At 45.4% G+C, this 15,065-nt stretch overlaps 1 protein-coding gene across 2 annotated transcripts in view; it reads left to right on the top strand.

Moving 5' to 3' along the window:
- Window positions 1-6: 6 nt before the first annotated feature.
- Window positions 7-15,065, top strand: part of SAE1 (SUMO1 activating enzyme subunit 1) — a 75,369-nt gene continuing 60,310 nt past the window's right edge. For both annotated transcript variants that reach the window (XM_077747192.1, XM_077747191.1), the window contains exons 1-2: window positions 7-116; window positions 13,959-14,070. In XM_077747192.1, coding sequence (XP_077603318.1) covers window positions 19-116; window positions 13,959-14,070 — 210 coding nt within the window. In that variant the 5' untranslated portion in view covers window positions 7-18. The remainder of the gene's footprint in view (window positions 117-13,958; window positions 14,071-15,065) is intronic.

Below are 15,065 nucleotides of genomic sequence, written 5' to 3'. Positions count from 1 at the left end.
GCAGCCAGAGCCAGCCCCATGGTGGAGAAGGAGGAGGCCGGCGGCGGCATCAGTGAGGAGGAGGCGGCGCAGTATGACCGGCAGATCCGTCTGTGGGGACTGGAGGCCCAGAAACGGTCAGGGCCGGCGCGGCTCGTGGGGCTGAGGGTCTGTCGGGGGCGTCCGGCCTGCGGCGCTCGCTACCCTCGCAGAGCCGGCGGGGCGGATTTGAAGCGTGGAGGCGNGGGGTAGTGGGAGTGTCGCTCCGAGGGAGGGCCTCTGGGAGGGGCGCTGGAGGGGTCTCGGTGGAGGGATTGGGAGGATTCAAATTCCGGGACTGGGACGTCCTACGGGAGTGATGGGGGCGGGGTGTTTAGGGAGGAGGAGGGGCCGGCCGTGCCGGGGAAAGATGGGGGGGGGAGAGGCGTAGTTCATTCATTCGTCGATGGTGGGAATCTTCTCTGTTGGACGCTAGGGGAACCGGCGAACCGCGCGCGGGCACACTTAACGTTCTTATGGCTTCTAAAGGGTGGGCCAGTATGAAAGAAGGAGGGGTTTTGAGGCGTTTGGAGCACCCTATTTCCGGTGGGAATGTTGAGGAGCTCGGAGAGGCTGGGGGTTGGCGGTACCCGAAGAGGCTGCTTCTGCCTAGGTATGAGAAAGGTATAAGGCATACCTTAGGTATGGAGCAGCTGTCGGCGGGAATGAGATCTTTGCAAGAGGGGATCGCTTTTTATCAAGTATCGAGTGCCTGCCGCAATCACTGTTCTAGGCCCTGAGCCAGCGGCATCGACTCCTTGCCCACACGGAGCGTACATTCTGGTGGGGGAAGCAGTCAACGTGAATAATACATTAGGTAACGCGGGGTGAGAGGGTGGGCAAAGGATGGGGAGGCGGGAGAGCTGTTGTGATAGGGAGGCCAGGGAAGGAGCAACCCATTGGAGAGTTTTTTTTCTTTCTTTCTATGTTTTATTTATTTTTGAGAAGAGAGAGTGAGCAGGGGAGGGTCAGAGAGAGAGGGAGACACAGAATCGGAAACAGGCTCCAGGCTCTGAGCTAGCTGTCCGAACAGAGCGCGACGCGGGGCTGGAACCTACGAACCGTGAGATTATGACCTGAGCCAAAGCCCGACATTTAACCGACTGAGCCACCCAGGTGCCCCTGGGTATATTTTCAAGGTGGGGAGGAGAGAGGACTTCTTGAAGGGTCAGTGTGTGGGCTCTGAGAGACCGAACTCAAGGATGACGTTAAGGTTTTTTGGTTTGAGCAGCTGGGAAGATGGAATTGCCATTTATTTTATTAAAAAAAAATTTTTTTTAACATGTATTGTGGGAGAAGGGCAGAGAGAGAGAGGGGGAGTCACCGATTGGAGAAGGGCAGAGAGAGAGGGTCACAGATTCCAAAGCAGGCTCCAGCCTCTGAGCTATTAGCACAGAGCCTGACACGGGGGCTCAAATTCATGCAAAGTCATGAACTGCGAGATCATGACCTGAGCTGAAGTCGGATGCTTTTTTTTTTTAATTTTTTATGTATTTATTTATTTTTTTACAAATAGTTTATTGTCAAGCCAAAGTAGGATGCTTAATCGACTGAGCCACCCAGGCGCCCCTGGAATTGCTATTTATTGACTGAGATGGTGGGGTGAGTGAAGAATCAGGTGTGCTCTTTAGGTCTTAGGTTTTAGATGTTTGTTTACGTCCTAAATAGAAATATATAAATGAGTGGTTGAGTTCCGAGATGAGGTCTGGTTGGAGGGGTTATGTGATGTGAGTCCAGAGTATAGAATTAATTGATCTAAGGGTTCAGGAGGCAGGCAGGTCAAGAGAATTTAGTTTGAGAGGTGGGAGTTTCTAGAGTCTTTTGGTGAGAAAGTGTGTTGGGGGGAGGGACAGTGAGGTGGCGTGTGGGCTAAGCCTGAGTTTTCAGGCTCATTTCAGGTGTGTGGTGTCTTCGTGAGGCATCAACCAGCCTCAGTCAGAGGATTGAATGCAAGTTAAATGGAAGAATGGGAATAAAATGGTGAAAATGGGCCTGAAGACTTAGGTGGGGTTGATTGATTTTAGGGACTGTATTTGACGGATTGAGTGTTAGGAGGTCCTCTAAAGGGTTGTGAAAGGGATCCTGTATGTACTAAAAAGGTTGATGCGAAGGGTTGGGGGCCGCAGATGGTTTTGTTTGAGGTAGGGCAGAGTTGGTGAGGATGAAGCTGGAATGTAGGGAGAGAAGTGTCAGAGGGTAGGAGTCCTTCACGGAGCGGTAAAGAATGATGGGTGCTGTTGAGGAGGGGGGATGACCTAAGGGGCAAATCATAGTCAGGGCGTGGAATTCTTGGGAGGTGGGGGTTACTGGAGGCAGTGGAGATGTGCTGAACTTGGAGAACCTGGAAAGGATCGATTGAGGGTCCTGGGAGGAAAGGTGGGGGTGATCGAAAATTTGGATTTCTGTATTTGTAGAGCCGATCTTTGAGACTTTGTAACAATCTTACAAAGTTTGTTAAAGTGCCTGTCTTTCTTTCTCTCTTTCTCTCTCTCTCTCTTTCTTTCTTTCTGAGCAGGGGGAGGGGCAGGGAAAGAAGAGAGGGAGAATCCCAAGCAGGCTCCACAGCAGCACCACAGAGCCCAACGTGGGGCTCAACCCTATGAACCATGAGATCATGACCTGAGCCGAGATCAGAGTCAGCCGCTTAACCACCTGAGGCACCCAGGTGCCCCCATGTACATTTTTCACTCTCTGAAGTAGGAAGAGCAGTGAGTTCCCCCTGTATAGACAAGAAGGAGGCTGCACAAAGCAAATTGACTTGCTTCTGAGGACACTTCAGGTGGAAGACCCGGGTTCTTTCGTGAAATGGAAGGTGGCCTAGGAAATGACCGACTGCATTCTGGAAACAGTTTTGTGGCTGATTCTGTGTCATATTTGGACCAAGGTTATCAAGGGAGCTGGAAAGGAGAGTAATAACAAAAAGGGCCCTCAAGGGAATTCATAGGGTTTAGTGTTGAAAAATTGGGCTGTATCTTTCATACAGCACTTAACATTTTGAAATTAGTTGCCAGCATTTTCAAGTCTAGAGAATTGGCCAAATTTGAGCATCAGAAAGGGAAAAAAATGGGGCTCTTCACTGGCTCAGTCAATGGAGCAAATGATTCTTGATGTTGGGATCGTGGATTTGAGCCCCACAGTTGGTGTAGAGATTACTTACAAATAAAATCTGTAAAAAAGAAACAAAGAAATTGACTTCATTAAAAAATATTTAATGATATAGAATTCATAAGGCCAAGGAAATATTCAAACATAAAAATTAAAAACAGACTTATTGCCTTTGGAAGTGATTATTAATAATGCACCCTCTGATGTGGGGAGGTAAGAACTTAAGTGTGTCATCTGTGAAGTTTTCCTGCTGAACATCATTTAGCTTAATCATACTTTTAGAGAACAGGGGAGCAGATTAAAAACATTAAGGTAATGATAAGATGTCCAGGACGTGGGACATTTTATAAGACAACTGTCCTGGTTCTGTTCCAGAAGTCAGTGTCATGGAAAAAACAAAGGGAGGGAGTGTTCTAGATTTAAAAAGCATAAAGAGGTGAAGCCAGATGCAAGATATGAACCTTGACTGGATCCTGGTTCAAAAAGAAAACTCCTAGAAGAACATCTTTTAGAGAGTAGTGGAGATTTGAATATTTAGTCCTATTAGGTGATATATATGTATTTTTTTAAAGTTTTGTAAGTTTATTTCTTTTGAGAGACAGAGAGAGAGCAGGGGAGGGACAGAGTGAAGTAATCCCAAGCAGGCCCCACGCTGGACTGGATCTCAGGAAGCTTAAGCTCATGACCTTAGCAGAAATCAAGAGTTGGACGCTTAACTGACTGAGCCGCCCAGGTGCCCCTATATATATATTTTTTAATTTTTTTAAATTTATTTCTAGGAGAGAGAGAGACAGCGTGAGCAGGGGAGGCTCAGAGAGAGAGGGAGATACAGACTCTGAAAATAGGCTCCAGGCTCTGAGCTGGCAGTCAGCACAGAGCCCGATGCGGGGCTCGAACCCACGAACCGCGAGATCATGACCGGAGTGAAAGTTGGACGCTTAACCGACTAAGCCACCCAGGCGCCCCTATATATTTTTAAGGTTTATTTATTTTGAGAGACGGAGACAGAGAGCACATGGAGGAGGTGAGAGACAGAATCCCAAGCAATGTCAGCTCAGAGCCCGAAGTCAGGCTCAAACTCACAAACCATGAGATCATGACCTGAGCCCACATCAAGAGTCAGATGCTTAACAGACTGAGCCACCCAGGTGCCCCCCCGTTAGATGATATTTGAGAATTATCTTCTAGATCTGGTAATAACATGGTTATAAAGGAGAGTGTCCCATTTTTGGAGGTGCATGCTGCAGGTGTGACCTGCTGTGGTATAAGTGTATGGGTAAAAGGCAGAATGCTAAGTGTTCTTTTTACTTTTCTGTGTGTTTCAAATATCTTTTTTTTTTTTTTAAATGTTTTATTTATTTCTAGGAGAGAGAGAGACAGCGTGAGCAGGGGCGGGTCAGAGAGAGAGGGAGTGACAGACTCTGAAACAGGCTCCAGGCTCTGAGCTGGCAGTCAGCACAGAGCCCGACGCGGGGCTCGAACCCACAAACTGCGAGATCATGACCCAAGCGAAAGTCGGACGCCCAACCGACTAAGCCACCCAGGCGCCCCTCAAGTATCTTTTTTTTTTAAAAAAAAATTTCATTTAAAAATTTTTTAATGTTTATTTATTTTTGATAGAGATGAAGCATGAGCTGTGGAGGGGCAGAGAGAGCAGGAGACACAGAATCGGAAGCAGGCTCCAGGCTCTGAGCTGGCTGTCAGCACAGAGCCTAATGATGGGGCTTGAGGCCATGAACCGTGAAATCATGACCTGAGCCGAAGTCCGAGGCTTAACCGACTGAGCCACCAAGGTGCCCCTCACGTTTTTATAATGAGAAGTTGGGAAAGAAATGTGTTTCTCTTCACCCCTCCCCTGCCCCATTCCCCAGTCTGACAATTTCTATAATTTTTTAAAGGTTATTATTTATTTTGAGAGAGTGCACAAGTCGGGGAGGGGTAGAGAGAATCCCAAGCAGATTCTGCATGGTCAGTGCAGAGCCCGACATGGGACTCAACCCCAGGAAGCGCAGAGCCCAACATGGGACTCAACCCCAGGAACCATGAAATCTTGACCTGAGCAGAAATCAAGAGTCAGATGCTCAACTCCACCCAAGCACGCCCCTCCCCCAATCTGGAAATTTCTAAATTCTGTCTTCTCCTGAAGAATAGTAAGATAAGACATTCCACATTGGTTGAGTGCCACCTCTGACATGGCACGTGGTTCTCTGGCTGCATCTCAGTTCAGCCTCCCTCATTGATCTGATTGCCTGGCCCCTGTAGGCATGTGACTTTCCATTTCTTGCTGTAGGACATAGCCCACTTTATGGATGGGACTCAAGGAAGAGAGCTGACTCCCAGGGTTATGCACCAAGTAAATAGAAGCAGGAGTTGAATCTAAATTACTCCCTTCCTCCTCCCCTCCTCATTGTCCACAATCAGGGCTCATTATTTCAGTCAAATAATAATAAAGGGAGAGGTTGAGGCTGGCAGCTGTGTGTGTTTTCAGAAGGCACGCATCAGCAGTTTTCTCACTGCCTTTCACAGCCAAGGCATGCCTGATTTTTCTTCTACTCAGTAGTGGTTGATCCCATATCTAAGAGTGAGAAGGAAGGAGAGTGACCCAAAAGAATGAAGTAGATGATAAGCTCCATGAGGGCAAGGATTTTATAAATGTCTGATAATTAAAATAGGGGCTTGACTGGTCTTACTAAATTTCTAGTGCTTGCACATTTGTAGACATTCAGATGGATTTGTCGGATAGTGAAATGATTGTACGTTGCAGAGACCTAGAAATTCAAGAAACCTGGGTTCAATTCCAGTTCTGCTAACCAGCTCTCTTGACCTTGGGTTGGTCACAAAGTTTGTTGGCCTTAAGTTCCATATCTGCAAAAAGGAGCAGGCGAGTGTGACCGAATTTTTAAGGACTCTTTCAACTCAGAAATCTTGACTTTACAAAAAAAGGACTACAAAACCTTTCCTGTTTTCAAAGCCTCTTCATCCAACACCGCTGCTGTCTAAGAGAACTGCAGTTGGTTCCAGAGGCGCATTTGCCATAATGGTGACTGGGGATGTACTGTGTCGTAGGGGCCAGTCCTGGTTGTTTCATGTAGGGACCAATTTATTGTAGTGCTGATAGTGGTGACTATTTCAGCTTGAATCTCAGCTGGGAAAATTCTTGGTTGTTTAACCTTCGACACATTTCTTCTCTGCTTCAGTTTGCTCATTTGTCAAATGGAGATAATAGAATCTACATTATAAGACAGTTGTGAATTAAAGGAGATAATGCAGGGGGGTACCTGGCTGGGTCAGTGATTCTTGATCTCGGGGTTGTGAGTTTGAGCCTCACATTAGGTGTAGAGATTACTTAAATGGATAAATAAAAACTTAAAAATAATACATTAATAGTGCGTTTGCACAGGGGCTTTCAGTAAATTAGTTACAATTATTTGACAAGTAGAAATCACCAATAATGAGAGAAAGAAAACTACATAGGAAATAGGTTTAGATAAATTAAGGCAAATGTAAAGTAAAAGTCCGTGGAATGACTGGAGATTCCAGAAGGTTGAGGAAGACTGTGGGGGGAGTGATTGGTGGGGAGCAGCCTTAAGTTCTCTTTTGGATTCTGACAGGGACACTGAAGTAAATGCAATGAATGGGCAGTTGGATGGAGCAAGATTGTAGATTTAAATGAAAAGTAGTTTACTGTTAAGTGTGAAGATGAGATTCTCTCTGAAGGAGAAAGTGGTCCAATCTACCAAATGCTGTTGGCTTCCCCGTCTATCTGGTTCCACAGACCAGAAACCTGAGCTCTTTATTCATCTCTGTCCCTTGGGCCCATATATCCAGTCCCTTGGCAAGTCCTGTCTGCTCTGCTTCACGCTATCTCAGCCACCTTTCTTTATTTCTCACTCCAAGCTACCTCATCATCATCATTTCTCAGATCAGGCACCTCAGTTGTCTCCTCAACTGCTCTTCCTCTGTTCCACTGTGACTCTTTATAACCTAGTCTCCACACAGCAGCCAGATTGATTTAAAAAAAAAAAGTCAGATCACACAGTTCTCTGCATAAAGCCGCCATCTTATATTCAAAATAAAATCCAAAGCTTTTAAAATTCATTACTTTCCATGCCCTGCCCTGTCTGATCTTGACTATATCTCTCTGGCTCACTTCATTTGAGCTCTTGAAATCTTCCTGTTCCTCAAATATGCTAAACCTCTCTCTGGCCTGAGGTCTTTGTGCTTACCCTACTTGAAATAGGCTTATACCAGATTTTTGCATGACTCACTGTCACACATTAGACTCTCAATAAATGTGGTTTGAATAAATGTGAATTTGGTAGTCTTGGGAATTTTTAACCATGAGTGAAATTCACTTGGGTTGACTTAACTTGTAGTGTGTATTGTGCATTCAGAGACTGTGGTATAAAGGCTCTGTTGATTCCTTCCCAGAAATTTAAGATGTATTCCTGTGCCAGAAGTCAAAAAAGAAAGAGCAAAGTTGGTAAATATTTATTTAGAACCTACTTGTGTACAAGGCAACGTGCAGGAGACACTGAAAGAGGAAAACTCACAGATTGTGGTCAGAACTGTATTCTCATCCCAGTTCTGGCCACTTATTAGTTGTGAGAGCTTGGGCACCTTTTCTGAGCCTCTGTTTTCTTTATAGTCTAGGCAGGCATGAATCCTTTCCTGTGGAAACATAGCCTACTCTGGGGTCTGTGGAGCCCCTCGGACTTGAGGGAGAGACATTTTATGCAGTGTTTAGGGTGTGTATGTGTTTTCTTTTTTCCCCAAAAGAAAAATGGCGAAGAACTGTAAGCAAGGTTTCAGTGAGGTGCTACATATAACTCCGTGCCGGGAACATAGTGAGCCCTCTGTAGAGGGTAATTATGACCACTGTTGTCACTAATGGACCATACACATAATATGTCGATGTAATTTTACCTCATTTGTGGTATTGATAGGCAAAATAACTTAAAAATTTTTTTTGATGTTTATTTTTGAGACAGAGAGAGATAGCGTGAGCAGGGGAGGGTCAGAAAGAGAGGGAGACACAGAATCTGAAGCAGGCTCCAGGCTCTGAGCTGTCAGCTAGAGCCAGATGCGGGGCTCAGACTCACACGGACTGTGAGATCATGGCCTGAGCTGAAGTCAGACACTTAACTGACTGAGCACCCCAGGCGCCCTAGAGGCAATATAGCTTTAAGACAAGAGACTTTGGAGCAGTATTGCTTAAGTTGATACCTGCTTTGCCTTTGGGCAGTTTATGTGATCTTCCAGCAAGTTTTTTTCTTAATGCATTTTGTGTATTTTTAAGTTTTATTTATTTTGAGAGAGAGAGACTCAGAGAGTGAGTGAGTGGGGGAATGAGAGAGAGGGAGAATCTCAAGCAGGCTCTTTGCTGTCAGCACAGCCCAACATGGGGCTTAAACCCACAAACTGTGAGATCATGACCTGAACCAAATTCAGGAGTTGGACATTTTGCCAGCTGGGCCACCCAGCACCCAGACACCCCAGTCTTTGGCAAATTCTTTATGTGTTTTCAGTATATTAGTTTCCTGTTGCTGCTGTAATAATTACCACAAATTTAGTAGCTTAAAACAACAAAAATGTATTCTCGTATAATTCTAGAGGTCAGAAGTCTGAAATCAGCTTCACTGGGCTAAAAACACAGTGTGGACAGGGCCATGTTCCACATGGAGGCTCTAGAGGGGAATCTGTTTGCCTGACTCTTCTAGCATCTAGAAGTCACCTACATTCCTTGGCTCAGGGCCCCTTTATTTCCAAAGCCAGCAACATAGCATCTTTGACCTTTCTGCCTCCCTCTTAGAAGGACCCTTGTGATTACTTAGACCCACCCAAGTAATAATCTAGGTTAGTCTCCTCATTTCAGAATCTTTAATTACACTTGCAAGGTCCCTTTTGTTATATAAGGTAACATACTCACAGATTTTAGGAATTAAGAGTATGGACATGGGGGGGGCATTATTTTGTTTACTAAAAATGACAGTTTTTTTCTCTGCAAAATGAGAGTAATAGTGCCTTTTCTAGCAGAGTGGATACATATAAGTTGCATAGCATACAGTAACTGTTTAATAAGTGTTCCCTATTTTATTTTATTTTTTTAATGTCTACCTAGTTTCCAGAGTACGTGCGTACCAGGGCAATGTGGCCTCAGAGCCCTTGATCTTATTAGTTGCTCTCCTTCATTGTTGCCCTTATCAACTAGCTGATTATTAGCCACTTCCTAGTTATGTAACCTTGGGTAAGCTAGTTAACCTCTTTGTGCCTGGTTTCTAGCTGCAAAATAGAGATAAGAATTTACCAGCTCATAAGCTTGACATGAGGATTAAATACATAATACGTGTGAAGAGTGTTCAGCACGTAGAGTCTTTTTTTATTTTTTATTTTTTTATTTTTTTTTATTTCTAGGAGAGAGAGAGAGACAGCATGAGCAGGGGAGGGTCAGAGAGAGAGGGAGTCACAGACTGAAACAGGCTCCAGGCTCTGAGCTGGCAGTCAGCACAGAGCCCGACGCGGGGCTCGAACCCATGAACCGCGAGATCATGACCTAAGCGAAAGTCGGACGCTTAACCGACTAAGCCACCCAGGCGCCCCGGGTCTTTTTTTAAAGATTTTATTTATTTAATTTGAGAGAGAATGAATCCCAAGCAGGCTCCTTGTGGTCAGCACAGAGCCCGCTGCGGGGCTCAATTCCAAGAACTGGGAAATCTTGACCTGAGCCGAAACCAAAGCATCAGATGCTCAACCAGCTGAGCCACCGGGCTCCCCTAAGACTTTATTTTGAAGTGATCTCTACATCCAACATGGGGCTCCAATTACAACCCTAAGATCAAGCATCCTATGCTTTACTGGTGGAGCTAGCCAGGTGCCCCAGCGCATAGGGAGTCTTAGTAAACGTTAGTTGTTACTATTTTACAATGTAGTAGATTTATGTAATTCTGCGGATGGACACTGGGTTTCTTTTGATGTATTCTATTAATTCAGTAGCTGTTTGAATAACGGTATACTAAGTGCCAAGCACAATCTTAGGTGTCCAGGATACCATGGTTTCTGGAGCTTACATTCCAGTGGAGAAGTGGACAGTGAACATAATAAGTTCCAGATAAAAGAGGGTGTGGACATGATTTTGGATTAAGTGGCCAGTGTGGGCTTCTAATGTGGTGACAGTGGGTTGGCCTAAAGAATTGCTTACGTGAAAAGGTGGAGGAAGAAGCAGAGAACAACGGATGCCAGAGTCCTAAGGCCCGAGCCTGGCCGTGGGCAGATTAGCAGCGGGGAGAGTAGGACGAGCCATGAGGAGAGCGGGACGTGGGGCTCTGGGTGAGGAGCTTGCCTAGGGAGCCATGAAAGATTTGAGCAGGAGAGTGGCATAATCTGGTCGTAAAAGATCTCTCTTCCTGAGCAGGGACAGCAGATTGTAGGTGCAAGAACGGAAGCAGGGAGACGAGGGATAAAGCTCTTGTAGTTTTGCAGGTGAGAAGTGATGGTGGCCGTGGCGGTGGAAGGAAGCGGATGGATGCTGCTGTGAGTGGCTTTGTACGTGATCTTTATGCCACCGGCGTATTTCTAGTACTGATTCCTAGAAGGGGAACTCCTACATCAGGGTATGAATACTAATAGCTGACATTAAGTGCTGACTGTGTGCCAGGTGCTATTTTAAGTACTGTTCATGTAATTGAGCCATAAGTAAGCTGTCGGCTCAGGGCCTTTAGCATGGTTAAGGATTAAAAAACAAATGTGATATTCAGTATTGATGGCAGTTGAATTAAAAAACCCTCCCAAGCAGTCAAGAGTTTAGAGTTCTGTAGGATGTAGGGATCTTGCAGAGGCCACATGGCTAAACATGATTTATGTCAGAGGCATTTATATGTCACAGTGCTCTAAGAGCTCAGAGGAGGGAGTGTGCACTTGAGTCGGCCATGGTGAGGGGGACTTTTTGAGGACATGGCATTTCAATTGGGGTTTGAAGTCTGGGGACAAGCGTGACTCGGCCTAGAGAGAAAGAGAGAATTTCAGGAGTGTGGAATGCTGGGGTGTAAAGTTGGCGGGTGGGGGGGAATAAATGGAAAGCAGGTCTGGGCGGCGGTAACCTGGTGGTGGTAGGGGAGAGAACTGCGCAGGTGGAAGGGAGCCAGTACCGAAGGGGTTCAAATGCAGCTTTAGAATTGATTTTGTCAGGGTTGGTTTTTTTTCTTTTTGAAAATCAGAGCAGAGTCACGCCTACCACTGAGCCCTTTAGTAGTGGGATTGAGGAGTTCAGTAAGTTGAAGTAACATATCTTGAGCATCTGTTACATGCCACGAATTATGTTAGATGCTTTTGCACACATATTTTACCAAGCTGTTGACGGGATTAATTGACATAATTTCAGAACTGGTATCCCTCAATTTACAGATGAAAAACCTGAAGTTTAGAGAGATTGTGCAGCTTGTCCATGTCACCCAGCTGGGAAGTGGCAGAACCAGAATTCAAACCTAAGTCTCCAGACCTAGAGGGCATTTAGTGATTGGCAGTGCCCATTGCTGAAGGCACCGCAGCGAGAACACAGCCTGAGAGGAATTTAGTGGGTCTAGGGATTAGGAGGCTGTTGGTTTTGTTTGAAGGAACGGCTTCCTAGATGAGAGCTGGGCCCTTGGACTGAAAGGGAACTTGGCACCTTGGGATTTGGTGGTGGGGAGAGACAGTGTCAGGGAAGACGTATAGACTGACAGTGACTCCAGAGCCCTGGAAGGTACAGCCAAATGCAAGAGTGTTCAACCTTTCTGACATCAAAGTTTCTTTTTGGAAACATTGCCTATTAATATGTGCTAATTCTGGAGGGATTGGAGCTCCTCTGGAAAGCCACATGGCCTTTCTTCCTCCCTCCACCCACTGGTATAAATCTCTGGTAAGCAATGTGCTCATTGCTAACATCTGTTATTTACCTTGCTTGTATCTTGTAAGCCCTCTTTCCAAGTCCCTTCTAACAAAGTGGAATTGACACTTGAAAGCCTGTGGTCCGCTAGCCTGTGGTTGGCGGTGGAAGGTCCCCATAGAATAAAAGAGATAATAGAGAAGCTGAGATCCAGACATATGCCTTTGAGGGAAATACTGTCCCTATGCTCTCCCTCCCCACATTTTACCCTTTGGTTATATTAGTGAAGGAAATCCAGTATCTGCTAGAATCCGTGCAGGACCCTCTCTTTTATCAGCCACCATCCTCATTAAAGGCCTCTAATCTGATTACATGCAAGTGCCCCTAATTTTTAGGACCACTTTTGGAAGAGTTTCTTTTCTGCATGTTCTTCCTAATACTGGTGCAAGTTGAAAATGGTCTCATTTCATAAATTAAGAGCAAACTCGTTGGCTAGCCAAGCTTGAATTTAGGTGAGACCATTCTTAGTTCTAACTAACCCTTTTCAGTGTGAATAGTCCTACATTTGGTGCAAAAATATTAATGGGCTTGATTACAGGGTCCTGCCTGACCCTGATGGAGTTGTTACATAGAATATGATGTAAACCAATTCCAAAAAGTCCTGATTCTGAAACACTTCTGGGTAAAGGGATTTCAGTTAAGATTTTGTGGAGCTGTACTGCCTTCCACTGACTTTTTCTTTCTTTCTTTTTTAAAAATACATATTTAGTTTTGGGACAGTGTAAGTGGGGCGAGGGGCAGAAAGAAGGGGGCAGGATCCAAAGCAGGCTCTTGCTGACAGGCTGACAGCAGCAAGCCCTATGTGGGGCTTGAACTCAGGAAGTGTGAGCTCATGACCTGAGCTGAAGTCAGGGACACTCAACCAACTGAGCCACCCAGGCACCCCTAAGTCCAGACTTCTTGAGACAGCCCGACCTCTGACTACCTTTTTTCAGCCTCATTTTCTGTCACTTTACAGACTAGAATGATCTGAACCCTTTGCATATACACCCTCTTTCATGCTGCCACAGTTTTGCTTGTGTGTGACAACCTATATAGTACGTTTTCTCACCTTCTCTTCTGCTATCAAGCTAGTCCAGGCCATTGTCCTCTTCTTAACTGTGACACCCTTCACCCGCCAAGTGACCCCCCTCCCATGGCTTTTTGTTGTGTTCAGAGTAAGATCGAGCCCTTACAGTACCTGGGAGAGCATTCATGATATGGCCTCTGGTTCTGTCTGTGACACATCTCCTCTTCTTCCCTTTGCTCACTGTTCTTTAGCCGCTCCGTCCTTCCTGTCCCTGCAACATGCCATGCGCTCGTCTGCCTTCAGGGCTTTTGCACTTGCTGTTTCTCTGCCTGGAATGCTCTTCTCCCAGAAATCTGTATATTCATCCTTCATTTCATTTTGCTTTTTGCTCAGCACCTTCTCAGAAAGGCCTTCGGTGTGCATGCAGTCGTCCATCATTCTTGATCCATATCCTGCTTGATTTTCATCACTCTTTTAAGTAATCTCTGCGTCCAACATGGGGCTTGAATTCACAACCCTGAGATCAAGAGTCATGTGCTCTACCGACTGAGCCAGCCAGGCACCCTGATTTTCATCGCTTCCTGGCATATCATATATGTGTCTATCTCTGTCATAAAATGTAAGCTCCAGGAGGGCAGGGATTGTGTCCATCTTGTTTACTGATGCATTTCTATACCTTAGAGGAGTCCCTGGCATAGTAGGTGCTTAGTAAATGTTTGCAGAATGAATTGTTCTTTGCAGGGTAGATTAGAGCCTGTCTCTTTCCTAGATTTGAGGCCATGGTGCTTCCATGCATTTAATGAAAATAAATCACTTTGCTGTTATTTTAACTTGATTTGTTTCTTAATGACTCCATGAAGCTTCCACTGTTACGTGGCATCTGGTTAACAGTTGTCTGCCTTACAGGCTGCGGGCCTCGCGGGTGCTTCTTGTTGGCATGAAAGGACTCGGGGCTGAAATTGCCAAGAATCTCATTCTGGCGGGAGTGAAAGGACTGACCATGTTGGATCCTGAACAGGTGAGATGTTTGGCCACCTCATCACTCTTTCTTCACGGTCTCCTCTCTTTAGTACAAATATAAACACTTGAAGATTCTCTGAATTTCTACTCTGAATTGCCCTTGGCAGGCTGTGCAAGGAGGGCTGGCATTAGTGGAGCTGTGGCCTTGGGCCCGGTGGCACTGGCACATCCTAGGTGGTCGACCGGTCTCCTCCTTGAGCTTGCCTGTGTGTAAAGTGTGTTACTCTCTCCCTTGGAGGGTGACCGTGGGGAGGAGAGTGGGTGGTTTTCTGCCATGTGCCTGTACACCACCTGCATGACTGACTGAAAGTGCAGACGTGCCTCGGGGCTTTGTCCCCGGAGAGCCATCACTCCCAGGGATTTGGCTTTAGGAGGTCTGAGGTGATGCTCCGAAATCTGTACATTTGAAAGCTGTCTCAGAAGAGCTTCCTGTTTATCGTTCACAGACATGACTTTGAAACATGTTGGATCAGAGAGATGTATCCAGACTGCTTAGCATAGTACTTGCCATAGTAAGCATCTGATAATAGTTACATGATAGACCATTTAATTGTTACTATAATGGTCATTCCCAACTCCTATGTAGCTTTCTGTGACCAGTTTCTCCAAGGTGAAAATAACTTCTTTCTATACATTCTCATGCTACAGCGTTTTAATTTTCAAAAAAACATTTTAATTTGTTTTTATACAAAAGCTTAAATATATACAGAAGTAGAATAACATTTGATACCCCATCTACCTACCTGGCTTCTACAGAGACCAATTTTTATTCTCTTTATCTGTATTTCTCACTTGTATTTTTTTGACAGCATTTTATTTTTTATTTTATTTAAAAATTTTTAATGTTTATTAATTTTTGACAGAGAGAGTGCGCACACAAGCAGGGGAAGGGCAGAGAGAGGAAGACACAGAATCCACAGCAGCCTCTAGGTTCTGAGCTGTCAGCCCAGAGCCCAACCTGGGGCTCGAACCCATGAAAGATCATGTGTGTAA

Source organism: Crocuta crocuta, unplaced genomic scaffold (assembly GCF_008692635.1).
Source record: "Crocuta crocuta isolate KB4526 unplaced genomic scaffold, BGI_CrCroc_1.0 scaffold334, whole genome shotgun sequence".
Taxonomy (NCBI): Eukaryota; Metazoa; Chordata; class Mammalia; order Carnivora; family Hyaenidae; genus Crocuta; species Crocuta crocuta.
Note: the sequence above shows the minus strand (reverse complement) of the source record. Positions and strands in the feature narration are given on the sequence as shown.